Below are 25,629 nucleotides of genomic sequence, written 5' to 3'. Positions count from 1 at the left end.
AAAACAATTATCTTGTCTGAGTGTTAATTAAGAAGTAAATAGTTTAAAACAATTAGCGTGTCTGGGTGATACAAATGGTTAATGTGGATTGGAGGGTCTGTCAGTCCTGAGACATAAAAATTACCATCACAATTCTCCCTTTTGATTATTAATTAATCACTAACAGAAAACAAACTTAAGAAAAATAAAATGGATGAAAACTAAATGCAAGAGAATACTTAAGTATCCGGTATGCTATTTCAAGCAGATTTGAAAATGTATCATCGTGGTAGTTGATTAGACAAAACAAAGCAAACAAAAAAACAACCCAAAAAAACAAAATGAAATAAAATTTTACAGACTGTTATCAAAGTTAGAGTCTTAGCTGGGGTAAAATATCGGGGTCAGGAATATGAGGAGAGGTTGGATTTTGATCAGCATTATTGGCGTTCACCTGAACATATGTGGAGGAATGAATCATCTTTTTCATGAGCACGTTAGACAGCCTTTTCAATACACATGGAATTAAGGTGCAGAGCAAAAGGAAAATCATTACATATGGGATTATTGTTAAAAACCATGTTGGCCATCCTTGGCCCAAAGATTTCAGCCAAGGGAACCATGAGTCATTTATTACAGGAGGGAGTTGAATGGCATCTTTCATGTGTTTGATAATGTTGGTAATGTTCTCATATTCGTCGGAGTGGTTGTCTTCAATTCCAGAGGTCAACATGACCGTGTTCACATCTGACAGCATGTTAAGTAGGGCGTCATGTGGGTCTGGTGGCCCATTGACTATGACTGTGAGTTGTCTGTACATATCCGAGCTTGGATATTCAATTCCACACCAATACGTGCCTGCATCAGTGGGTTTGACATCAGAGATGGTAATCTGGGCTCCGTTGGAATTTGGAAGTTTTGTTATTGTGAAGCGGGGATTTCTGTTTGGAGCAATGGTTTTGTCAGTGGTGGCAACGATCAAGTGCCAATCGTGTGGGCCGCAGGGGTCTCTGCATAGGTATTTGTCATACTTGGCATAATATGCCTGAACCCGTCCTGATCGCCAAATTTCAGGGTAAACGAGGCAGGTGAATGTTGCACTTTGACCTTCTGTCAAAGTGACAGTCCTGGCAGGTTTGTAGGTGTAAGCCTCCATCAGCTGTGCCAAACATGACAGCATCAGAATCAGGTGATGCATGGTGGAGTTTGGTGGAACACGTCTGGTTGGTGTTTGTTGAATCCACAGGGCCAATTCCACGGGTCGTCCTCTTTGGCGTCTGTGCGTCCTTGCACCGTCCGTCGTCTTTGGCCTCTGCTCGTCCTCGTGTCGTCCGTCACCGTCCGTCCTCTGTGCGTCCTCGTGTCGTCCGTCACCGTCCGTCCTCTGTGCGTCCTCGTGTCGTCCGTCACCGTCCGTCCTCGCGTCGATCACGTTGGCAGCTGGGCTCCTCCGTTGGCTCGGGGATCTTCCTGCAGTGGATGGCGTGAACCCACGTTGCCCTCTCGGCTATCTTCGCAATGGTATGCGTTGTCAGAATGGATCTCGTCACCGTTTGGAATTCCAGTGCTCCTTTCTGAAGTCGTTTCTCACCACCCAGGTTGGAAGTCTGCAGAGAGAGAGAGGGAGAGAATAAGTTTTTGCAATATTTTAGCATATATTCTCACATAGGCCAGTGGAGGGGAGTGGCCTGGTTACAGGTTTTACTCCCAGAGATGGAGGTCTGCCAAAATTGAAATTTTGATTTCAGAGTGCCATTTTCTCGTTTGACAACGTCTCTACTGGCAGGGTGTTATACACAATGTTGTCTGAGGTTAATGATAAGAAATTCACTAATTTGGGTTATTGCAGAATTGACAAAGTGAGAGCCATTATCGCTGCTCAGTTTTGGTGTAGTTGTAGTTCCCAGATGGGGAGTAATCTCTGTTAGCAGAGCCTTTGCTACCACTTGGCTACTCTGGTGTTTTGCTGGAAATACTTCAATCTATTTTGACCACGTCAACTATTACTAAGCAGCGTTTCTTTCCTTCTGCTGGTGACAGTTCTATGAAATCCATCATTAAGTGTTCGAATGGTCTGTCTGGTGATGGGTGAGCGATGTGTGTGACTGCTTTGGTTTTACCTTTTATGCGTTGCACAAACCATACGCGGTTGACTGATCTTCTGCTGTATGAACTGAAAATTCTTTGGTGAACCAGTGCTGGGTTATGGCATCCATCATCCCCCCTTTTGACACATGGTCCAATCCATGTGTCAATTTCGCGAAATGAGGGAAAAAATGTTTAGGTAGACAAGGCTTATTATCGGTTCCTCGCCACACATCTTCCTGTGGTGTGGCAAAAGATTGCACCGTTGTGAAAGAGGTGGAAATGGTGACAGGGATCAATTTTTAGTGGGTAGGAGTGTAGCTTCTTTTTCAGCAGCATCCACTCTTGCATTTCCTTGAGAGACAGGACCTGTGTTGTTAGTGTGAGCAAAGCGTTTACAAACAGAGATTGACTTTTTGGAATAAAATGGCATCAAGAAGAGCTGTGACTTTGTCATGATGGAGAATGGGTTTGCCGTTAGATTTTAGGAATTGTCTGTGTTTCCACAGAGTGTCAAAATCTTGGACAACCCAAACATGTGTCTGAAATCAGATTAGATGGTTACTGCTTTGTTGTTAGCTAGTCTGCATGCCTCTGTCAAAGCTATCAGTTCTGCCACCTGTGTAGAATGGTGAGGAGGGAGTGAGCTGGGGAGAAGAATTTCATGATTAGTGACAACAGTAAAACCAACTCTGTTGTGACCCGTTTGTGGGTCACGTGAAGCTGATCCATCTGCAAAGAGAACCAAATGAGGGTTTGTTAATGTTGTTTCTTGGCAAGCAAACCGGTTGGGGGACAGCAACAGTTATGTTGTGTTCTGTCATCTGGTGTGGGGAGGAGAGTGGCAGGTTTTAACACAGGGTGTTTGACAGTGATGTTAGACATTTCTAAAAGTGTTTTGTTGTATCGTTGCCATCGTGCTGTGGAGAGGTAAGAAGTCTTTTGTTCAAGTAAAATCATGGACACATCAGAATAGCCCACAATGTCTCTGGAGGCCATAACTGCCTTTTCAGCTGCCGCCACATATCTGAATATATCTTGGGATCTGCAACCACGGGGTCCAGTTTTGAAGAAAAATAAGCTACAGGCCGCAGCTTATTTCCATGATCCTGCAACAAAACAGAAGTCATACATCCATCTTTTCCATCTACTGATTGAGTGAACGGTCTGGTAGGGTCAGGCAGGCCCAATGTTTGAGTGCTTTGTAAGGCAAGTTTTAGTTCTGTGAAAGATTGTTCTGCTTCAGGAGTCCATTTGATCTTATGTTTTGCTTGCAGGCCTTTGCCATGAATGAGGGAGGTGAGTGGAGCTTCAAGAATGGCATAGTTAGAAATGAACTGTCTACAGTAAGAGTACATAGCAAGAAAATTGCGATGGGTTTTGGAAGGTTCTGAATTGCATCAACTCTTTTTGGTGAAAGAGTCTTCCTTTCAGAAGTGATGACATGACCTAAGAAGACAAATTGAAGTTTAGACAAGCTGGCTTTGTGACCAGTTTTAGCCAGATGTTTCAAGGATTTGACTGTGTTGGCTTCACACTGCTCATTGGTCAGACTGCAGATCATGAGGTCATCAAAGCAGTGCCTGGGGAGAGAACAAAGGGTTCAAGACTGTCTGAGAGCTTCAATGCAAATGGTGGGACTTTCACAGTATCCTTGGCACAGACGTGTGAATGTGTAGTCCCTCCTATTGAATTTGAAAGCAAACCAGAATTAGCTTCCTGGGTGACCTGGAACACTGGAGGTGTCTGAAAGGTTGACCACTGAAAAGAATTTTGCATTAGTTGGTTGCATCACCTGCTTACAGATCCTGAATGTAGCGCCAGTCTGTTGGTTGATCTTTGCCTCTGATTTTAAACAAAGGCGTGCGTATTGGAGAATCGTTACGTGGAACAATTACTCCTGCTGCCTTAAGAGACTCAAAGAATGGTGGTATATTAACAATGGCTTTTTGTTTAAGTGAGTATTGAGCCTTGCAAGGTTTAAAGTCTGATTTTCGAATGATGACAACATTTTCACAATTTTTGACAAGGTTAACATCATACTTACTGTTGACTGTTCTTTGTGTGTGCACAAAAGATGTCAGTGAAGGTGAAAAAATAATAGATCTATCAGATGTTTGTTGCCTTTCGGCTGTAGGCTTACACAATTTCATAACTGGGCTCAAATCTTCCCAGCTATCCGATGTGTGTTTTTCTAGTGGGATGTGTGGGACTGAGTAGTCCATGGTGTATATGTTACGTTGAGCTGGTGTGAGAGAGACTGACACAGCGCATTTATGTTCTGTCCAAAAAATGTGTGTCAGTGTTAGTTTGTCAAACCTCTCCCTTAACCAGCTTTCCTCGTACGATTCGTCAGATTCTGGTGACAGATGGGAGGTACACTGCAGGTCCTCTTTGGCCATGAAGTCTGTTGAAATGATGTTTTTTGCTGAAACAAACTCAGGGAAGGTTGTTAGTGGTTGCAGATGCATATGTCATGTTCGAGGTGTGGAAGACAACTGGGGTTGGGATTATCATTTACACATCCAGTTCCTGCCTGTCAGGTTACTGGGACAGATTTTAGAAAGCAACATTTTTATTTATTTATTTATTTATTTTTTTAATCAGTTTCTCTTCTAGTTTTTCCGTTTTTCTTAGTTTTTTTTTTTCTTTTAAACTAAGGGACCCCCCTATTGGGAATCTGAGCTCATTTGTCCATAAATTTTAATATTTTAAGCTTTTATCCCCAAATCTCTTTTTCATGATTTCCACGATGGGCCCCTCCGGAGGCTCAACCACCTCAACGGAAAATCTCCCCATGCCGAATGGGGATGGGGAGGCCGTACGACAAATCCAGTCCAGACGTCTCTGTACTGGGTGCTTTTTTCAAATGCCAAGTCACAAATGCTAACTGTTTCGTATTTTGGCCACAAACAGCAAAAAACCCCTTCCTTTTGTGTTTTCTTTTCTTCTTTTTCTTTGTCCAAAGGATACAAGCAACAAACGGAATTATTACGTGTTCGTTTTAAAAGAGAAAGAATAGAAATAAAGAAAATAAAAAGAAGCCCCGTTACTTGTTTATCCAAGCACCGTAACATTACTTCGTCTTATTTAAACTGCTACAAGTAACAAAAAGCATGGCCACTTCGTCTTAACGCTACAAGTGGCAAAAAGCTGGCCAACTGTGGAGACCATGAAAAAACTCAAATGTGCCTAATTAAAACCCAAATTTGAAAGACAATGTATTAAGTCAATATTTCAAAACTCACCAGACGAGCTTCGCTGAACTCTGTTCTTGGAACCCCGGTGGCAGCGACTCAGGACGTGTTACCGGTTAGCCCTCCCGTCTCACAAATTAATTGAGGTTTGGAGGCTGGAAATAATCTATTTCTCCAGGATGGCCTGTCGCTTTCCGTGCCTCGTCCTGAACGGCTGCTCACGGGGTCCTGCCAACAACGCCAAACTGTTATGGAAGTTTTTAATCGCTTCCTTCCTAATACCTCTGATGAGCAATGAAATAGAGAAACTTACTTTTTCTGCCGGCCGGCTAAGTTTTTATTCTTCGTTGCAAGGAAAAAGATCAGTCCACACCATTCAGCGGCAATGGTATGAAAAGATACAAACAAAAGGAATCCAGAGTATTTATACCTTTAGATGTGTAACAACATCTCCAGAGGGGGGCAGGATGCAGTCTTGATGATAAACAGGAGGTTAAAACAATTATCTTGTCTGAGTGTTAATTAAGAAGTAAATAGTTTAAAACAATTAGCGTGTCTGGGTGATACAAATGGTTAATGTGGATTGGAGGGTCTGTCAGTCCTGAGACATAAAAATTACCATCACAGGTGCCCTTCCCATCTCCCACAGGCGGATGTTCCACTATGAATAATGTAAAAGGGAAGGGTGGAGTTCACTGGGTGTGTGCGCAAAGAGAGAGAGAGAGAGAAAAGGAGATGTAGTTCCTCCCCCTCCTTCTCCCTCACTACCTCTGTTCCCTTTCCATTCTCCTCCCCTCCCGTGTTCACCCAACCCCCGAGCTGCCGGCCGCACTGCAGAAGGTCAGAGAGAGAAGAAGAGGAGCGAGGCAGAGGGAGACGCAGGGGTGGGGTGCTTGGATGTACACGAACATGCCGACAGGAGAGCGTGGCGACGAGCGATGACAACCATGCTGAGCCCAAAGATCAGACAGACCAGGAGAGGTAGGTTTGTTTGCCCTCGTGTGTACAGCAGCAGCCAGCTGCGGCAGCCTCACCTCTGTGCTCACACACCATGTCACACGCCGACAGGCTGAAGGAAAAAGAACTTCTTGAAAGAAACGCGCTTGAAAAGAAGTATTTTCTCTTCTGTAAATAGGGTTCAGCATCCTGGTGTCTCTGCACTTTCCTCCTCTTATTTTCCTACCACCATCTCCCGTTTCTGAGTGACGCGGCGGATCTGCCCACGCAGGAAACCTTCTGCGTGCATTAGCATTTTACTACAGTGGGGGGGCCGATGCTGCCGGTGGGAATTCTATTACGAGGAGCGATCAGCATCTCTAGTTTCAGCACCATCAGGCTGCTGTCAGCTGCTGTCCCGCATGTGTGCTCACACTCGTGTTTGAACAGTGTGTGTGTGTCTCTGTGGATGGATGTATTAATATGAGTGTGAGCATGTGTGTCATTTCTTCCTTCAAGTCTTGGCACTAATCTCCATGACTGCAATTATACAGCTGGATCTGATTAAGGAGAAATGAATAGGTCCAAAGAAAAGGAGCTTGATGTTCAAACCTGTCGCTGGAGTGGCATTAAATTAATAGCAAGGTGGATTAAATCTGTATTTCCATTCATTAAAAAGAGCAGAACAGATTCAACTGGATAAATTAAGAGAGATCATGTGTACAATATGGGCATTGTTACTCAACTGCTTAATGCATTTTGCTTAGATAATGATAATATTGACTTTCAATCTTTGAAAGCAGTCAGGTCATATATTTGATTTGAAATGCATTTACAGAAGAGACCAAACAAAATAATACAAAATTGGGCATCCCACACATCCCCGCTGCATTTCCAAGAGAGTGAAAATGAAAGGGATTAAAGCGCCTGTGTAATTCAGCACGTAATTCAGAGGCGTTCTCTGCATACCTTCTGGAAATTGGTGCTCCACTGCTGACAGGATCGCATTTGCTGCATGAGGCGCATGAATAACCGGGTATGTGACAGATGTAGTGCAGTTCTACGTGCTGAGCCAGGGTCAGCGCGGGTCAAGAGGGGACGGAGCGCGAAACCACAGCGCATGTGATCGCGAGTGATTGAACCACTTGTAGTTTAATGTCAAAGGGAAAAGCAATAAAGAAAATCCCTCATGATCAAACATGATATAATGATCATTCACACTGATCATATGTGGCAGTGGCAGTCATGATGCCAGCTCACTTTAACCAGCATTGTTGTTTGAATCTGGAAGGTTGCTTGATAACGCCATTAGATTAAGTGTTAAACAGCTTGTTTTGACTACAAAATGATTATGATGAGCTATTTATTAAGTACATGATGTATTAATTTGAGGGCAGTGACAAGTTGAATAGCTTAGATTAGTTAAACCCACTTTGCTCTACTGCAACTAATCACACGTGGATGCTGTATCAGGACCTCCTCCAGCTATCGTATTTTAAAACGCACAAGGCCTTGCTTTAATACCAATCTTCATCCCACAGGGTAGTCAGCAAAATGTTTTGTGGGTGTCGTAAGTCTTGAGGGACTCGTCACTGTGGTAACTAAGGAAATGGAAGAGAAACGCAAAAGGGAGTAATGGCAGATGGTCCGCACTTACAGCACCTTTTTTAACCTCTTTTAAGGTTCTACGATGTGCGTTAGACGCGTTTCTTATTCACTCATCATCATCTGAGCCACAGTTATAAAGCCGCGCTTTATAACAAGTAACAAGTTAATGTCAAGTGGTGGATGTCATCCAAAACTACAATTTCCTTCTACACCCCAGCAACTGACAACTAAAGTAAATTCAAGTGTTAACAAACAGTCCCTGAAGGTCCTGTGTTTTATTACACCGCCACTACCCTTTACCATTTAAATGTTTTACATGTCTTTAGCCAGCTGGATTACCCTTACAGTTAGTCATCTAGCAGCTCTTTTTTTTTTTTTTATCTCCGGTGACTTACTGGTCAGGAACTGGTCAGGAATGTTCAAGCTTCAGTATTGTAAGAAACCCCGAGTGTCATCTGTTTCAATGGGAGCAGTATTAGTAAGTGCGAGTGAGGCATTATAGCGTGTCACAGGTGTTAGGAGTTGAAATGTTCTGGGTAGAGACGGGTCTTCAGAAAGGTTCCTTGAGTCAGGGCGGGAAGCTCCACCGCTGTGGAACCACAGATGAGAACGGCTGGTACAGAGAGGTTGGGTGCTATACCGATTCAGATACAGCTTGATTGTTCTTATGTTATGAAGCGTGAAGAGACACGGTCGAGAGACAGTCTCAGTATGGATGGAGAAGGACAACTTTTCATACTTTTTCCTCATTTTACTCCAGATGTGAGGCAGCGATACAGAGACTATGTGATAATGTGGGGGAGAGAATAGACTGACTTATCAAGAATGATTTATTTCCTTTCAGCTTTATTTTTGTAAGAGAATGAACACAATGCAGACGAGGCAAAAAGTACTTTTTAAAGAGCTTAGCATTCTGTCTTTGTGAAACATAGAAGAAAAATGATTTAAGCACAAAGTTAGCACCCTGTTTTCAGCTCCACTGACTGTTACGACCGTTTAATTCATTGTTTTTCATTGCTGAAGTTCTCAGTTTTCACCAATCAGATTTCAGCTTTTGTGCACATCAGCCAACAGATCAGCTTTGTGGGATCAAGACTTGTCATGATCTAATCCCCCCCCCCTCCCTGTTTGCTGGCCATGTCGTTGAGTTTCTTTATGTCTTTCCCGAAGAAAAGTTTGAACGCTCTTTGCTCTGTGGAACGATTTCACATCATCCTGAAAAATGAGCTCAGCATCATCAAACCTCATTTATATTGATGGAATAGGAAAAAAAAGTCCCAAATGTCACTTGAGCTCCTTCAGTAGAGGTAATGACTGCCATCTCCCCTGGACCTTTACCAGAGTTCAGTCACATATCGTCAATGATAGTCGCAATTTGCTCGTTTCTTCAGGCAGACGTCTTTACCCCGTTTCACCTCACATTGCAAGGCGATTCCGTGCTCTTTAACTGCATTTCATCTGAAAAGAAACACATTTTATCCAATTCTTTTGTAGGTATGTGTTACAAAGCCATGTTCTGCTGTTAAATTAAGGAGTTTTGCGTCACATCCGTGATTTGTCCACGGATGAGAGAGACGATTCTGTCATTTTTGCCAGGGGCTCTTCTTGCGTGAGTTAAACCACAAGTGTAAACATGAAATGCCCTCAAAAAAATGACAATGTAACGAGAAGTTGGAGTTGTTGACGGAAATCTGTTTTTTAAGATGGAAAATGAGACCAGTTGTTCCACACTGCCGACCTGATCCAATTTTCCTCTCGCTTTAGTCAGACATTTTGGACTGAGACGAACCAGTAATGTCTTCTCATCAAATCTCCTCATCTTCCAGTTTCGAATGCTGTTCCATTCGTCCAGTTAGGAACAACAGCATCAAACTGCTTTTCTTCAGTAACGACCACAACCATCCACACATTAAAACTACAGCAGCACTGGCAGTCACCAGAAGTCGGGTAGCAGCTTTAATTGCCCACATATCGTCTGCTTCTCTGTACTCTTTTAAATCTGCGTTACCATGGTGTTATGATCAGAGCCCTGCGGTGCTGCAACACACTGACATTCTGCCTTTTCCAAGGCAAGCGAGCGACTGGGAAGCGTGTACGAGAGCGAGGATAAAACACAAAGATATTTGGAGATGATGAAGCGCGCACACTCGCTGCAGCAGATCCCTTCCACTCTGTACTACAGCTTTTAAATAACAGGCTTGTATGTCATTTGCCACACATCAGTGTGCCAAGGAAGGCAGACACGCACACACACACACATTATTGGAAAACACATTAATCAGTCGTGAAAGGCTTGCTGGAAGTTACGCACTGCTGCACCTGTAACTCTTGCTGCCATTTTCCAAGAGCCATAAATCACTAAACAACAACCAGATTAACTAAATTGAATTCCTCCTCCGTGCCTACATATGAGCCTGTATGAATGTGCACGCGTGTGTGTGTGTTTGCTTGAATGCCGTTTAGCTGCTTCGCTGTGCCTCTCTGATGCACACGAAATCTAAATTTCTATTTGCTGCAGATGATAAATATACGACTCCAAGCTGTTTAAAAGTGGCACCAGAGGGACCTGGAATGTGTGTTCAGGCATGTGTGTAAGAATGTAGCATCACATTTCATAACAATTGGGTTTTGTTTTAGGTTTATAGACAACCATTTGTTCACTTTGTAACATTAGAAGTCTGGCTTTAAATACACATGTGTTCCTGCACTACTTTCAGCACTTTATTCTACTGTTGAAGGGAACACTGGAAGCTGTGCTGAGGGTGGCTCCGGACAGAATTCTTTAAAAGGTGATCTGCGACAGCTACAGCACACCCAACAAACTATAACTACGCTGTTCTTGGTAATTAATCTGATGACATGGACCTATACAGACATTCAGTTTGGTTTCTGGCTTGATTGAAACACTGCGATGTCCTGCTTTTGTTGCGGTGCTGGAGCGTGAAGCACTGCAAAGATAATGTTTCCCATTCATCAGTAGCAGAAACGTGTGTATCAAAGCCCAAGGCTGAATTTTCGATTTATTTTAAAAAAAAAAAGGGAAAAAAAGCCCAAAGACAGGAGAGATTCCAGTTTAGATGCTGTACCTCAGATGTCTTTAGATTGTTGTGATCTCTCTATTGTTGAGTGTGAACCTCAACACGATGTGCTTCTGACTCGTTTTTAAGTACTTTGCTATGCACATTCCCAGACCTGAAACTTCTCTGCAACCCTCAGTGTCTGAGATACCGCAGTTCACAAAAATCACAAAAATCTGATATAATGCTACTGCTGGAGAGAGAGCTTTGAGGAAAAAAAAACGGACAACAGATGCGGCGTCACCTTTTAGTGGCTATAAATAAGTAAAAACTGATTAACTATCTTGTTCTGTTTGGTGTCACGTTTGGCTTCGTCAGCAAAATTGCCAACCTGTTGGTCAACGATCGTGAAAAGAATACGACAATTTATCTGCGTAGCTTGCAAAGCAGATGGAACTGAAGCTGCGGTTGATTCCTATAATAAAACTGAATATCACATATGTAACATTTTATGAAACTACGCTGTACTGATGTATCTTTATCAGCCTGTTCATGATGACGACAAATTCAAGTCTACTGCTGTGACTGTGTTGTACAAATGTAGGCGAAGCAAAAGAGCAACAAAAACACATTTCCTGTCAAAAAAATGACCAAGACTCGGTGACATCTAATGGTGAAGGTGTAGGTTGCAGAAAAAGCAGATGTCCTACGCCTCATTGAATATATCGGAGAAATTATATCAGCTGCTAAAACCGCAAAAGGCAAACTCTGAAAGTCCATGTGTCACTGAAGAAAAAAGGGGAAGCAACAAGCCACAAGAAAGAGGACTCATGTCATCTGTCGGTGTAAATTGCTAAGGTAATGAAAGGAATTCTTATTTTCCTGAATCTACCAATAGCTCCACCTAAATGGTATACACTGGAAATTAGACTTTTATTTTTTCCTAGAGACTGTATGCTAAAATTGAAGATCTACAAAATGATCTGAAATACACGACATCATTGTACTGTATAGACAGTCTTGTATTCCTGGATGTTCAGCTCCATACCCAGAATTATTCACCCTGGAATAACGTGACACATGCAGTAATTTGGTGTATGTCATGATAAACAAATGTGGGTGTCCAGATCATCTGCAGACACACGGGCATGATGCAGAGCCTGTGTTTGACTCAGCCCTTCCTTAACTGCTAGCTGTTACAAATGAATGAGCAACAATTAGGGACATATTTCACCAAACTGCAGTGACTCTGCATAAAGTCTGCCTTTACAGAAAAACTGCCCCCTTTCAGAGTTGTAGTTTGATTGTTGAAAGAGGCAACCACAGAGCGGCTCCACCCAAAACCAAGGAAGGTCTGAATCACTCTTAATAGAAGGTCCAAATTGGTGCAGTGGGCAGCCTTTCTTGGCACAAATGGACACAAAGACATACACACAGAGTCAAAAATCAGTTGTTGTGACTCAGGCGTGAATCATCCAGTATGTTCCACTCAGTCTACTATCCAGGCAACAGATGTGTAAAGCAGCCACCATTTTATACAAACACTTGACAGGATGAGGAGCGATGGAAAGGCATGAGAGACGGGATGTGGTGAAGCGGGACAGGGACGGTGAGTGCCCCGATCAACAGCATTACCACTGAAAGGGCAGACGCCATCCAGCAACTTTAATGATGCTGTTCCCACTGCTGCTGCTAGACACAAGAGTCATGTTTACATGAAACATCAGATGGTTCCTGACTTCAAACAAGGAAGAAATTCAGAATCAACCCTAAAATTCATTTGAAGGAACAGATTTAAAGAGAAAACAGTAGTGCAGAACACTGGAAAATTAGAGGGAGTGTATCTTGAATTCATTGGAAACAGTTTTAGAGTTGAAAATGTATGAAAAGACTCAAGATGTCTACGCCTCTACAATCTAGATAAGATATATGAAGCTATAGTATGCTAAATTAATTATTACAGTAACTAGTGCTTGTTAGCATCAGCAAAGACAGCTATCACAGTCAGAGGTAAAACTAATGTGACTGATGTTTGCATCTGAACAAGGATAAAGTGAGCTAGAAGAATCCTTGATGAGAAAATGCAACCACAGAGGCCGACTTCAGTAAGTTAGTGAGATATTAACAGTACTGTCGCAACCAAAAGCTGACTGGAGGCACTAGTACTGCATGACATCACTTTTAACACCTTGTATACAACAGATATTGGAAAGCAACTGTATTACTTTAAAGTTTAACAGTAGAAGATAAACCTTTTCATACAATTAAAAAGAAGCATTTTTGGGGGGTTCCCTGTTCCAGGGTGTACCCTGCCTCCCACCCAATGAGAGCTGGGATAGGCTCCAGCCCCCCCCACAACCCTAAATTAGATCAAGCAGGTATGGAAAATGGGATGTATTAATACACAGGACTCACAAAAGCAACTTTATGGAACAAAGGTCCATGGAAAAAGCCACCCCCCCCCTTTTCTTTATTTTTACTCTAATGCCACGTGTGGTTTCCGATGACACACTCAAACTTCCTCAGCATGAAGGGCAAAGATGTTGCACGTATTTCTGGAGAAATTCCTCCGCAACAGTTTCTTTCTGCAGCTTTTACATCGTTTGATTCCAATACGGTACATCCGGGTTTCTGTTGTTCTACCTTTCCCTTTCGAATACTCCAAAGGTGTTCTATTGGACCGAGGCAGTTTTTCTTCCTCTGTTTGGGTTCATCCACAGCCTCGTGCATTTAGCCCTGCACGACCGCACTCTGTGCTATCTGAGCTGAATAAATCTCTTTGTATTGCATTTCGAGTATCGGTGCCGAATCAGGCTTATTTTCATGTTTTAAAGTTTAACCTCAATCTCTCTATTCTTTTGCATCTCTGAAGATTCGCATTTGGTTTTTCTCTGTTCCTCTGGTGACTCTTGTCTATGTGGAGCACTGATGCAGACACCAAGCTTATCTAATATTCTTGTTCTTGCTGTTAGTTCGATCTCATGTATTCAGATTTGGATCACAGGTGTACTGATCTGAGCTTTGTCTTTGAGCTCATATTTTCAATGTGTTCTCTCTGAAGTATTTGTTTTTGATTGTTCATTAAAGGAAACTCATTAACTCGGAAATAATGAAATTATCAAGGGGTGACGCAGTCTGGAATCATTTGATATATTATACTGCACAGGAGTGCTCCAACAACTGTTGTATACAAGTATTCGGGCATTGGGGCAGAAACAAAACTAATCTAAATGTAAATTGGCAAGAACAAACAGCAGCCGAGACTGCTTTGCAATGCTTAGGATGAACAGAGTTTTTACAAATAATGATAATTCTATATTTTTAAAATGCTTAACGACAACATGCCTCCAAACTAAAAGCTCATTTATTAGAAAAAAGTTCAAATGTAAGGCCAGTTGTGAGAACAAGACTGGCCTTTGTGAGCAAGTGCTTGCATGTGTAACAGAGCTTTGATTCCACAGGCCCACCGGGGGGAACAGAACTGGTCGAAAACAGGAGAATGATGAGGCAGAGGGGCAACAAAACAGAACCGGGAAAGATGCCGTCATTAGCATGTGAAATAACATCTGACATTTAACGCTCGGGAAGAGCCTGAACAGTCACCAATACTTGAACCATTGGGTCAGTAAATCATGGTGCAATCACTGTTGATCCTAAAAATAAAGCAAAATTCACACACACTCAGGATCTAGAGGAAGTTGCCCAGTAGCTTCCTCAAAGAGCACAAAATGGTTAAAAGACTCCAATTCCCTTCAGGTCAGAGTACTGTAGTGTCTTCAAGAGCATTGCATTTCTTTGAGAACCTCTTAAAGCTACAGTTTTGAATCAGCGCCTGCAACGTGTTTCCAGTTAGCTGCCAAAAATACCTGTGAACCCTTTTATTTACACAACCTCTTTAATGATCAAACTTCCTAGATACCATACCATTCCATACAATACCTCTGTACCACATTTCTTAGCATCAGCAGGCTTTCTCTACAGCCTTGACACGCTTTCAAAAATTACGAGCCATGTCCCTTAAACTCTCTATATATGTTGGAGGAAGCAGGATGGGACAATAAAAAAGAATAAATATTGATTTTCTACCCCCGTCCATTCTTTCATTCCCTGCTCTGCCTCATCACCATCAGAAAATTGATCCTTCCTGAGCATGTCTATATATATATATATATATATATATATATATATATCTTGGTATACACCAACAGGGAGGATGTCTCCTCATTCGATTTCTATAAATTATACATGATCATTTAATAACACTGGCCAGCGGACCTGTGCCAAACCTTCAAACATTCAGTCAGAAGCTGTTAGGGTGGAAATGTAACTTATTCTATTGTCTAAGGCACAAGATTCTTTAAATACTGATTTCATGCATGGACAACATGAGCAGTTCGGTGGGTATAAAGCTGCCGTCCCCTTTAAGCCCGTCTTTGACTTAGCTCAGATTACACACATTTGCTAAGAATCAGTCAGTCAGCCACCCAGTTATCCAGCCAGTCCCATGTGGTCCTATTATCTGTGTGCAAAAGCCTCTGCTGTTCTGTTGGGCTGTGGCAACACAATAAGTCTTTTCCAAGGACCTCTGAAATTGATGGGGGGGATTCCTGTCACCTGAGGCTATGAGTAACGTGCGCTTGTGTGTGTACGTTGCTCCTCTGCAGTCTGTGTTGTATAGACTCTCTGTTATTTCAGTATTTATGTCTGCAGCCTCTTTGCAGTCCCGCTGCCCCTTCATGTAGAGATGGAGCAGCCTGCAGCAGAAAGTTGTGAGCCTACCAGAGAATGTGTGTGCAAACAGCATACAGAATGAAGGATAAAATAGAAACCTACAGTATTAGGGAGCAAACAAAAAGGCATGAGCCAAAAAATTTAAGAAAAAAGACATGAAACGGACCAACCAATTCCCTTTGACTCATCCTGCCCTTTAGTTTTAGCTTACAGTGTACACACTGATTAAAAAGGTGTTGTATGTTTGCGTGTGCCATTACAGCCAGGTCAAAGAGCATGGTGATGGGCGAGGTGTCTCGAGGCTCATGCAGACCGGGCTCCCCCAGCCTCCAGGAGGGGGCGCTGAAGGCTGGATGGCTTAAGAAGCAACGCAGCATCATGAAGAACTGGCAGCTCCGCTGGTTTGTGCTGCGCTCAGACCAGCTCTACTTCTACAAAGACGAGGAAGAAACCAAACCACAGGTAATAATTCAGCCATGTTTGCTCACTACAGAAAACATCCACCATAAAAGCATGAAAGAGACATATTACAGGGTAAAAAACATTAACAATAACGTGACACTAAGAATCTATGTTGCCATTTTCACTCGTTGCCTGCTATGATTTAGCAGGTATCATCATAATGTGTACACATAAAACTGATCATAGCCAAATTCTCCTGAAGCCTCACAGTGGACTTTGGGATGGCTCAAATCACACAGGCTGTAACTGCCTTGAGAAAGAAACTAAATAATAATAATAAAAATAAGAAGAATCATCTTCCTGTACCCTCTTTATATCCAGACAAAAAATCCAATGACAAATTGACATTTTTAAAATGATTTTCCCAGTCAGAAGGTGTAAGTTCAAATTTCTCCTTTACCGTGGATGCAAAAGTATTCCTTCTACCTTTGTCCATATAAGCAACCGTTCCTAACATTAGCCTCTAAAAACTGAAAACAGAGAGATAGTGGAGTGTGGGGTGTATGGAGCGGAGAATTACAACACAACTTTACTGATTGGTGTATTAATTTGCCCGCCGACCAGCCAGCATGACTTCAGCCTTTCTATCTGCGGTGCAGTATTTTAACAACCTGGTTTAGGTCAGCACGTGATTTACAATCAAGATGTGTTACAAAGACGAACTGGTACCAACTGTACCTGGTTGAATTGCAAATGAGGGAAATATAAGTATCACAGAAAAAAAACTTGTTCTATCAGTTTGGGGTGTGGCAATCTGAGCTTGGCTGTCTGGGTGTGTTAGTGTGAGCTCTCAACAGTACTATCACTGCATTATCCAGCAGTGAAAGTGAGAGCACTTCCTCCCACACAATGTGAAGAAAATTCAAGGTACTGGAACTAAACAGCTGCATAGTCTTAAAAAATAAAATAAAATAACACTTACCTTGAGGCTAATCAACAAAAAGGCTCCAATTTTTCTAGGGAACATAAAGATTGGACTCTGCAGCAATGGAAACAGGTCATTTGGTCCTGATGAGTCCAGATTTTCCCTGTTCCAGAGTTATGGGTACACCAGGATGAGAAGAGTAGTGGCTGTAGTGCTGCACCCATCATTCCTAGTGTCTACTGCACAACCTGTGGAAGCAGTGTTACGACCTGGGGTAGCTTCACTTTGTCAGGTTTGAGTTCGGTAACGTTATGTCTCCAAAAAAAATGAGGTCAGCTGACAACCTGATTACGCTGACCGTGTTTTCTATCGAATAGATTTCTTCTTCTCTTATCACACAAGCATATTCCTAGATGACGACGCCAGGATTCATCAGGCTCAAATTGTGCTGTAATCAAACCCAAAGATGCTCCGACTAGCAGCGCGCTTCAGTATAAAAGTGTTGCTGCTAAAGAGAAAATGTGTTGCCTTCTGAGTCACTTTTCCTCAGATGACAAAGGGCTGCTGTTTATCTGTAAACTGATAATTACAGGAAAAGAAAAAAAAAACTAGACTATGCTATATATCGTGTAACTTCGGGCACACACAGCTCTCTTTAAGGTGTATTTAAAAAATTGGGAGCAAATCACCAAAGTAAATCAATGCTACCAGCAGAACTAATGTCTCAGTTTTAACAGCTGAAGTTGCCGTAGCAATGAAAACTGATCTAACTTACAAGATATTCTAGTGCAAGTAGCAAAGCAGCATAAGCTACTCCATTAATAAAGCATCATAACAATATTCATAATCCTCCAATCAATCCAATGGCCACTATGTTGTCCTTTGTGGCCAGGCGCCGGCTCGCATCTAACCACTCTAAGTCCTAATGTGCCCACACAGGAGATTTCCAGGATGGACATTCAACAAAGCTGAGCAGTCTGGCTGTAACTGTAACAAGAGGTGATGATGTAATCCAACTGCACACATATGCTCCTTCAAATGTCCGTGATAATCACCTTTCCACATTCCTGCCGAAATCTTGACAAGTATCGATTTCCTCAGTCTCTGCATGACCGGTCATTTAATGTATGCAGCAGCCAGCTGCCATCACGGTCTTTCAGTCCCAATCATCACAGACAGACGCGCTCACACGTGCACACTCAATGATTGAAGGCTTTGACAACCCGTCTTTTATCAGAACTTGCCAATAGTCATTCAGCCTAAATTGCCGTGCAAGTCCCAAAGGATTCGACTTGCACACATGGCTGAATGCAAGCTACACGAACACACGGGAAAATGCACACGTGTGCATAGACACACACACACCTCCCCCTCTAAAAGCTAGATGCATGACAGTGTTACTGTGCCCCCCCCCTCTTCCTCTCATCTTCGAATCGATAGGAAATCCGAGGTCGGTTGTGTGTGTGTGTGTATGAGGGATGAGGAGGTGAACAGGGTGTAGCCCAATCACTGCAGCAGCAGAACAAGACTACCCCCCCTACAAAGATGAAAGGATGTGATATGGAAATACAATACTTAATGAGGATCGAAACAGGTTCTCCCTTCCTTTTCATCATAATAGGTCCACTATTGGGCAAATCGACTTCAGCCATCACAACAGATTAATTACCAGATTACAAAAGGTTGCATGTCCTTTTCTCACTAGTTGGCACAATTTTCTGATGTGTTCATTTAATGTCTGTGACATGCCATGCTTAAAATGCCACAGAGGTACAGCATCACTGCACTCTCATCGACTTTGGCGTTCTGTCGTTGAGCCGTTTTTCTTTTTTAGGAGGTAGAGTAAGGCGACGATGCCTACGCTCTCTCCTGCAGGGTGTGGCTCTTTAGCTAGTAGTACATCCTTTGAGCTACCAGCATGCAAACATAAAATTTGGACCTAAGTTGGAATACAGTACCGAGCATGAGAGCTCACACGAGCTCATACATCAAACTGAGCCCAGACAACCACAACCCAAACTGATAATCAATCAATGTACTTTCTGATAAACTTATATTTCTCTCATTTCCCACATAAGTTGTTACGGATTCCTCTTTTAGACACAATTTGATTGTGAATCATGTGTTTATCTGGACCAGACTGAGAAAATGCCACACCACAGGGAGAAAAAAAAAAAGCAGAGGGAATGTAACAGCTTTTCCTCTGGTGGTATAGGAGAGTCAAATTGAGGTTCAATTTAATCTCATATAGGCTCAATAAACCCTTGGCTCCACTGTTGGTCAATTCCTCTGGGTTTTTCTTAAGCTCTTTGAGGTTTACACTTATATGTGCTTATGGAAGCTGCTATCATTCAACTTCTGCATTTTAAGTCATTTCTATGAAAGACAAAAAAGTACAAGTACTGTATTGATAATTATCAGGTAATTTCTTTAGGTGAATAATATTAAGAAATGAAAATGTGTCCATTATCACAGGTCAGAGGCTGAGTTGCTGTTCTGGTCCTGGATGAGGACTGATTAACTTAAGTAAACAAACCTGGGTAAACCAGATGTGTGCACATCCATGTGCATCCACTTATAGCCTTTGCACGTACACAAAATGCAAAAAAAGTGTAGAAAAGGCCTGTTCACCTCTCCTGTGCTCTCAGTCCACACTACCAACTGTGTGATGTGTGCTCTCAAGGTACGTGTTGCTTTCCCCTATTCATTCATCTACAGCCACTTCTTTGTGTTATTCTCAGCACATAGCACCCTTGGGACACCCATCTTGCCCTGCCTCAGTGCTCCATCCGTCCACTGCTCCCACCCCTTCCATTTGTTGCCATGGCGACTAATGCTGGCGACAGCCCGGACTACAGACTGAGGCGGTTTGGCAGACTCCTCTGCCTGTTTGATGGAGGATGCCAGTGTGGAGATTAACGGGGCCGACCCACAGACGCTGGCATCTCTTCACAGCTCCCTTGGCCTAAGTTCTTTGGGCTAAATGGGTATTGATCTGGATAATATATTCAGATAATCTTTGTGGGTTCCTGTTCAATCACAGGAGTAGCTGCTTAAAATGTTCAAGGGGGTTATGAGTAGTGAGTAATAGGAAGACAAAAAAACGGAAAAAAACCACTCAGCAACAGAGAAACATCTATTCCAGTTACATAAACTGTGAAAAGAAGTTAGAGCGGAGTAGGTAGAAAGAGGAGTGGGCAGACTGAAAAAGAGGAAAGTAACGACATCATTATATCGGAGCCAAATGACAGAAAATGCTTCTGTTTTTTTCCAGGGTTGTATTCCCCTGCAGGGATGTCAGGTCAACGAGCTCACAGCCAACCCAGATGAACCAGGAAGACACCTGTTTGAGATCGTACCAGGTGGGACCCCCCCAGCCTCCTTTTTCTTTCCTCCGATTCACTGCACAGTTTGCACCAAAAGAAAAAAAAAAAATCGGTTCAATCTCTCTCACTGCCTGGATGTAGAACCGCTGGTAAAAAAAAAAAACTATGTAGTCTGCCACATTTGAGGGTGTTCATTGAGATATGTATTTTGTAAACAACTGTAAGAAATTTGACTGAATAAAAATTCTGTTCAGAAGTTTGAAAAAGAGGATACGACAAAACTATTTAATTTAATAAGTGAACATCCTGGCATGGACTTTTTACTGGATGTGATTGATGAGACAAGTGTCCAGAATTTCTTAATACACCTTTGCATATACTGCAAGGGGAATAACATGAGCTCCTTTTCTCCAGACAGTCATCTTTAATATCACTTTCATCCAACCATCCACAGTCCACTGACAGCTTCTCTTTAACCCACCGTAACCTTGTAGCCATCTGTCAGCGTTAGTGATGATTTTCTTCTGGCTTTCCTGAATGGAAACTCTCATTCCCTTCAGCTAGTTACTTACAAACAAACACAAACAGACTCAGGGATATTGCTTGGAGTTTACTGTCCTGACGTCTCTCTTGGTCGATCAGTATGTTTCCCTTTAACCCTCCCACTTCGCGCGTACTTCATCCAAGTTTTTAGACACAGCTGACTGAGAACAACCAGCACCTTTTGCCACATTCCAAGTTGAATCACCTTCTTGTCGGAGTTTTATTATCCTTCCACGGACAGCTTTCTCGCTCGGACCATGTTTCCTGTCCAGCAGCCAGCTGCAACAGTTCAATTCTGCAAGCGTTCCCTTTTAACTGGAGGCTCGGTTGCATATTCAGACCATGTTTTAGAAATGCAAATTACAAGGTGGTTCCATCAGTTTTTTGCTCTTAGTTTGAAAGAGAAAAAAAGAGAGTGATCAGGCAAAATGAACACCCTCCAAGCGTGAAGATTCTATCATCTTTGCCAGCGGTTTGAACATCCTGTTCTCTCCCAGCTGCTGTAGTCTGTTACACTCCCTTACCCCAGTGACCACTTTAACGTCTCACATGGAGCTGCACAGTGATGACCAGATTACCTGTCGCTTTATCATATCGGGCAGTGATTTGCAAAATGCTGAAGGCAAAGACAAAGTAAACCTCATCCTGATGAATTACATCCAAGTACCCTTTCAGATCTTGAACTCTTACATTCAGCTGGTTCAAAATGTAAGCTTCCAGTCGGTATCTTGAAAATAACACAATGCTTCAAAAACCAACTGTGGACACTGATGAACCAATCGCACTGATTTTTAAAGTCATTCTGCACATTTGTCAAGGAGAAAAAGGGAAAACGTATTCATAGTTGCGAGTCTGTTTTTCAGACAGCAGGGGATGCTGTAAGCCAAGCTCGCGGAATGTTCCGTCTCCTTGTTTCACAGCCTGTGACCTCAGGCCTGGTGAAATAACAGGCTCTTATCCAACTTCTGGGTTAATAGTGTGAAAGTCAATTTCAGCGTTTAAGCAACAAAATGAAACGGGCTCTCCCTCCATCATCCCAAGCTGCTCTGAGGCTGTAGATTTATGGTCTTTAGTAATCCGTCACGCTTCACAAACCCACAGCTGAGACACAGCTTTGCCTGGAGCAAAAAGTTGGTCTGATTAGATGGACCTCACATGGTTTCACTAAAATCAATACAGCACTAACTTCAAGTTTATATTGAAGGTTATACTTGTCACAGTGTGTAAAACAATATATTGCAAGGACATAAAACTAGCTTTCAGTTACAGAGCTGTTGTGAACATTTCATCACATCAAATTCAATGCTGAAATTAGCACGCTGCGATCCAACAGCAGACATGGTGCAGTCTCGCATGCAGGGCTTCAAACTTAATGAAAAATAACGGCTGAACAATGAATGCTTAACCATGTAGTCCCTCTGCATCAATTATTCAGTCAATGTTTGCTCAGTGGTCTCTCCTTGTGTTTAAAATGGCCGACAGGCTTGTGAGTGTTTGTGTGTTTGGTTTATGGCCGTCAACATTGCAGAGGGGTGTGAGGCTGAGAGGAGAGGGGACCGAGGGAAGAAACGACAAAAATGCAGACAGCCGGAGAGGGAAGCAGTCAGGTGTAGAGAGATGAGATGGATGGAAGGTAGGCAGGCGGGTTAGAGCTTGGGGCGAAGAGCTGCAGCAGAGACAGAGGAGGTGATCGCAAGTGTATCTGGTTCTTTTGGAGGGGTAAAGCCACACTTCTACACCCTTCAACCCCAGCTCTTAGGAGATGCAGACTACAACTAATGCTTTCACTGCATTGGGATCATTCACATTTCAGAGGAAGCAGCACGAGTTGGTCTCCGGTTTCTTCCTCCAGTCTAATCAGCTTACGCCGATGAGGGTTTAACTCATTACTGTTGTATGAAATTAATAGACTTGGAGATTTCAGACTGTACATTGTGTGGAAGAGATATTTCAAAGAGGTTTGTGCTTCCTCTCATGTTTCAAAGCAATCTTTAGGATTTCACAACACAAAGAACCTCAGCAAGCGTCGATAAATCCCCGAACATTATTCATTCAACCATCAGGAGAGCAGAGGCTATCTGGAGTTGGAGCAATTGGTAAACTGATCAATTCAGCTTTAGAAGTGAACATTTGCTCATTTCGTTAACAGCAAACATGTAAATACATATAAACAGGATTTCAAGTTCTGGTTGCCTTTCACTCAAACTTTCACTTATATGCAAAAGAATTTGCTTGTGGAGAAGTTTGTCCATTTAGGGACCCTGCAGGCATGAAGGAAAAAGGCAAATAATTGGCTTAAAACATTTTTTGTATTCAATAACTGAATCCAAGCTGTAACCCCTCTGCTGTGGTAGTGTGATGCAATTTTAGGCCACTGGGGAATCCACCCACAAACACACAGAAAATACAGTTTAGGCCAATTCATTATCGTGGCGCAGCAGTTCAGACAGTAATTGGTCCATTTTTGTCAAGAAGCAACAACACAGACCCGCTCGACAGAAGGGAGCCCCGCTTTCTGACCCGAAACAAAGAGACACGTCATTGGCCTCTGACCTGAACCATTAACCCACAAACAGTGATCCAAAATAGTGCGGTGCAAGGCAACTCCTCCTCGCTTGAGATGAACCAAGTGACCCACTCGGCCGGAACCAGGCAAATGTCTTAATTAGGGATGTAAAAGAAAAGCTGAGACTGCCAACAAGGCGTTTCAGAGTTCAGCAGAGGTGTTATTTATGTGGCTTTCTTTGCTGTGGATGGTGTTTGTTCTTGTTCGTGCATCAGGTCAGACTGCATACCTTCGAGGTTGAACAAATAAATACTCAGTCCGGATCTAACTCGACATCAAAGCTTAAATCACCTCTAAGTCGGCCCACGTTCCACCTCTTATGATTTTCGGAGTTGTTCCCATCAGCCACAAAACATTTGAGTTGGGAAGTAAAAAGCTTTATGAAGCGCCTTCCTGTTTACCCGCCTCTCTCGTTATTCTCCTCATGCTTTTAGTCTTTATGCTCAATTGTCACATGCTGGCTTCCTCGAGGTTTATACAGACAAGAGTATATTATTGATTATTTTTCTTGACTCTGTAAAAAAATGTGGCAACTTCCACCGAAGAAACATAGTTAAAGCCGGCTCCAAACAGCCGTTAACAGCAGGCAATTTCTAAACCAGCAGAAGGATGAATGTCTGCCTGGGATGATTTGGCTTCATCTGCCTTGTGGTCAAGAGGACAAAAAATAAATAAAAATATATATATATATTTAAACATGCAAGTCTTGAACTTGTTCTAAAGTGTGTAAAAGTTTCCAGGCTTTGGCACATTCACAGGAGCATAAACCCTGTGCGACTTCAGAGAGAATAAAAAGTCTCTGCTGCCTGTGTTCGCAGAGCTTGATTGGCATTGTCTGTTTTCCCTGTGTGTGTGTGTGTAAGTGTGTGTATGAGTTTGTTTAACAAAGACTGGAGGACAGCCCACCTCCCAGTTACTGCTCTCTCTCACACAGAGAAGTACAGAGAGAGAGAGCGTTGTTCCACTCCTCCTCAGGGATTTGCATCTCCCCAGGGGGCCTGAGGGAACGGACCTGCTGCCTGTGCTGCTGAATGAGAGAGACAGGAAGGAAAGAGTGAATAAAAAAAAACGAGTAAGAAAAAAAAAGTAAGGCTCATTTGAGGGGTTTCCGCTGGTGTCGAGCATGCCTCACTGGCAGGTTCGGACCGTCAGTGCTACCTGCGTGCTGCTCTGCCTCCAAACGGACGCCGTCCTGTCAGAGGAGCTTCTTCATGCTGCAGCTTTAGGCCGGAGCCGGTCGCTCGCTCAGACATGGGGCCGGTCTGCTGCAAGCCGGACAGACTGAAGAAACAACATCTCCAAGGTAACGGGAAACAGATGCTGGAGATTTTTTTTCTTTTTTTTTACAAGAGGCAGAGAGGTGGAGTAGCTTTGAGACTGCTGGAATCTCTGATTTACAGCAGGTTTAGCCTCTTCTTGCCCTGCTCGTGCCCCTTACGCGTCTCACAGAGAAGACTTTTAGGGCACGATGTGGTTTCAAATATTCTGCACGCAGCAAGGCATTAACAGTTGGACTTTTAGTGCAGAGTTCTGCTGTAAAATGAGTAACTTGTAACTGCAACATGTGTGTGCACACATACGAGTTTGGGTGGCCAATTTTTGACCAAGTTTCTTACAGCCAAATGAGTCTCTCTTGGCGGTGACTTGGCTGACTGATGGGTAATACTGCTCTGTACCGGCCCTGCTGCACACAGACAGCAGGAGCTTGTCGTGTACACTGCAGTGTGTGCTGGATTGAGCCAACAGGTCATTTCTCAAACTCGTGTCCTCGTTTAGTCGTCGATGCTTCTTCTCCTTTTCTTTCAATTCCTGTTTCTTAATAGCTAGAAGATGTTTTTCCAAGAATTCTGACACTTCAGCAGACTTTAGAAAAACAAACTTTTACGTACATTTTGTCGAGCAAGCCTAATCCTTGCATACTGTTGCTACTGAGTAACAGGGCTTGTGCTCTAATCTTTAAAGCTATTAGTTGCCTTCAAATTGTTCTCCCTCAATCACTCAGAGCCAACAATAAGTAGCACAGAGGTCTTATATAAAGTTAAAACCCAGCCACTTTATCAAAGTAGTAGGCCCGATCCACAGGGCAACACGCAGTCTCCATGACATGTTGCTGGTACTTACAGCCTCTTTAAAATCAAAAATAAAAGGAAGATTTAACATATACCCTGGAAAAATTTCAGTCAGACTCTGGGGTTCCCAACAGAGGAGAAAAGTGCAGTCAGAGTTAGTTCATGTTCCACTTTCTTTTTCTGAACAGTTAGAACCGTCTTCTATGCCGAGTACAGTTCCAATACGTTCAGTGATGAGACAAAGG

General features: G+C 42.8%; 1 protein-coding gene across 1 annotated transcript in view; it reads left to right on the top strand.

The window, feature by feature from the left end:
- The first annotated feature begins 6,074 nt into the window (after window positions 1–6,074).
- Window positions 6,075–25,629, top strand: part of arhgap22b (Rho GTPase activating protein 22b) — a 32,172-nt gene continuing 12,617 nt past the window's right edge. The window contains exons 1-3 of the mRNA XM_072373841.1: window positions 6,075–6,242; window positions 15,816–16,015; window positions 20,155–20,242. Coding sequence (XP_072229942.1) covers window positions 6,200–6,242; window positions 15,816–16,015; window positions 20,155–20,242 — 331 coding nt within the window. The 5' untranslated portion in view covers window positions 6,075–6,199. The remainder of the gene's footprint in view (window positions 6,243–15,815; window positions 16,016–20,154; window positions 20,243–25,629) is intronic.

The sequence above is a fragment of the Leuresthes tenuis genome, unplaced genomic scaffold (genome assembly GCF_036924035.1).
Source record: "Leuresthes tenuis unplaced genomic scaffold, fLeuTen1.0.hap1 SCAF_20, whole genome shotgun sequence".
NCBI lineage: Eukaryota > Metazoa > Chordata > Actinopteri > Atheriniformes > Atherinopsidae > Leuresthes > Leuresthes tenuis.
This window is presented reverse-complemented; position numbering and strand designations above follow the sequence as displayed.